This window comes from Sinocyclocheilus anshuiensis, unplaced genomic scaffold (assembly GCF_001515605.1).
Source record: "Sinocyclocheilus anshuiensis isolate Anshui unplaced genomic scaffold, SAMN03320099.WGS_v1.1 scaffold1087, whole genome shotgun sequence".
NCBI lineage: Eukaryota > Metazoa > Chordata > Actinopteri > Cypriniformes > Cyprinidae > Sinocyclocheilus > Sinocyclocheilus anshuiensis.
Genome location: NW_015544199.1, coordinates 24,352 through 26,775, shown reverse-complemented (window position 1 = coordinate 26,775; position 2,424 = coordinate 24,352). Strand labels below are relative to the sequence as shown.

The following is a 2,424-nucleotide window of genomic DNA, read 5'->3' as shown; positions in this document are numbered from 1 at the left end:
GCAGGAAGTTCGTGTGAACAGAGTAAACTCCACCTTCGTCTGTGTGTGTTTCTACAGACTTAATGACATCCGCTGTTTATCTTCAGAAATAATAAGCTCAGAACAAGCCGTTTCTGCAGTTTAGTCTTAATAAATGCTGTTTGAGACTAAAGAGGAGGTTTTGAGCTCTCAAAGTGTTTGTTTTTAATAGTTCAATGAATTCATAGATTATCAAAAGAATCACGTTTTCAAGAAAAACACGTTTGTTTGACTATCAGTGAGCTCATCTCATAGACTTCCACTGTTTTTCTATCAGGCTAATGATATTTTCTGTCTTCTAACTTGACCTCTGACCGCTAAACCAACACACACAAAAACCTGTGCAAACACTAGACTTAAATAAAAGCATGATTTATATGCATAACACATAAAATCGTACCTAGTTGCATGATTTGCCCCTCATAAGTACAGCTAAACAACTGAAAGTATGGTTTCCTGGGTTTGATTTAAAGGGAATGCATGAATGATTAAATGCACTTTTTAACTGTGCTTTGAATGCAACCTAGGTTGCTTTGGGTAAAGGCATCTGCTAAATGCATACGTGTTAAACAAACACATGCAGATTGACTACAGATTTAAACAACTGAATCTCTCTCTAGGTTTTTATTTTTATTTTTAAGGTGCTTTATTGGCATGACATTTTTTTATATTGCCAAAGCTGTGCAGCATTACTGTATACAGTTAAAACATTGCAAAATGAAACTGGTGCAAAACAGTGTAAAGCAAAGAGAAAAAGCAATGTAACTGACAGAGAAATATCAGGTGAATGTACAAGTGAATAAAGGTGGTGTGTGTCTGCAGGCTGGCGGTGTGTGTCTGGGATCCGTGTGTTCACGGCGGGGGATGTGAAGGCCGTTAATGGGACAGATGTGCGTCTCAAATGCACCTTCCAGAGTTCAGCTGCGATCCGAGCGACGAGCGTCACAGTGTCCTGGAGTTTCAGACCGCTCGGCCCAGGACACGAGGATAGGAGGTGAGAGCGTGTTGGGGGGGTGTGTGTGTGTGTGTGTGTGTGTGTTTCACGAGTTCACACTTACATATAATAAACAGAGTAAAGGTTATCCGTATTTGGCGTGCTGTTCGAGGGGAAGGCTCCGAGCTCGGAATTTTGGCCTGAACCCAGAGTACAGAGCAAAGGACAGCCGCCCGACGAATAATCCCAATGAGGGTTTGATGGGCTTTTTTAATGTGGAATCGATTGGTCCTGATGTAGCTTTTGAAAGCGTCTGAAGACCATCGCCCGAGAGCTTGGATTTGATGCTTAGAGAGGCCTTTTTGAGCTGCTGAGGTTGCTGCCCCGATGCGAAAAGAGTGGCTGGAGTAGTTACCCTGATTTGAGGTGTTTTTGGAACCAAAAGCGAGTTACAGGTTTGTTGGAGTCGTCTAGAAATAGAGGTTCAAGAGGGGATTTTGTCTGGGAGTTTCTGAATTGGATGTATGCGAGGACAGTTTGGTATGGTTGGATTGGTGATGGGAGGTTGGAAATATAGCTAAAATGGCCTTTCCTAGCTTGGTCTGTCTTGCTTTGTTTAATCAAAATGGAGATTGTTTCACTGTCGAGGACGGATAAGTCTGAGATGGTGTGGTGGACTTTTGAATTGAATTTAGAAGTGATAGCGAGTTCCGAACATCTGAGAAAACCAAAAAAGGTCAGGATAAACATAGCGTTGAGTGTGCGGGCGGTATTAATGGGCCCGTAGCCTGAATGGAGGGTATGAATACATTTTGTGAGAATGTCTAGAGTTATTGGTTGTCTGGTGTCGGGGCGGGTGGGCTGGGATCGTTGAATCCCTTTGATCAAGAGGGAGATTTGGGAATTGTTAATTTCGGGGGAGGAAGTGCCAAAAATCTATTTGTGAAAAAATTGGACGCCACTCAGGTACCCTTTGATGGACCCAACTTGGAAGCCCTTAACGCTGTTGAGGTAGGAGACAAATGAGGAGATTGAGAGAAGAGAGAAATTGGGAAACGGCAGGTTATATGAAAGGTGGAATGCTTTAAAACACCTCCACGCTGTCACATAAGACTGGAAGGTTCTGGGAGCCACTGCTTGGAGGATGGTGTTGAGCGATGCATCGAGAAGGGGTTTTAACGGGTGGGCTACGGAAATATTAGTTCTGAATAATGAGGCACTGGAGTTGGGAATTGGTCCGCATCTGTAGCCCTCAGGACAGACACGGGATGGCAGGCCCCCAGAGCGGTACCCATTCCGGGACCCATGGCGGATCAGGCAGTTCGGGGTGCCATGGTGGAGCAGGCAGACTAGGAAGCCCTGGTGGAGCAGGCAGACTAGGAAGCCATGGCGGAGCAGGCAGACTATGAAGCCATGGCGGAGCAGGCAGACTAGGAGCCCATGGCAGAGCAGACAGTTCAGGAGGCCATGGC

At 45.2% G+C, this 2,424-nt stretch overlaps 1 protein-coding gene across 1 annotated transcript in view; it reads left to right on the top strand.

Annotated features, from left to right (window-relative positions):
• LOC107696789 (myelin protein zero-like protein 2) overlaps positions 1 to 2,424 on the top strand; it is an 11,464-nt gene that overhangs the window by 1,293 nt on the left and 7,747 nt on the right. Inside the window, exon 2 of the mRNA XM_016497289.1 lies at positions 841 to 1,010. Coding sequence (XP_016352775.1) covers positions 841 to 1,010 — 170 coding nt within the window. The remainder of the gene's footprint in view (positions 1 to 840; positions 1,011 to 2,424) is intronic.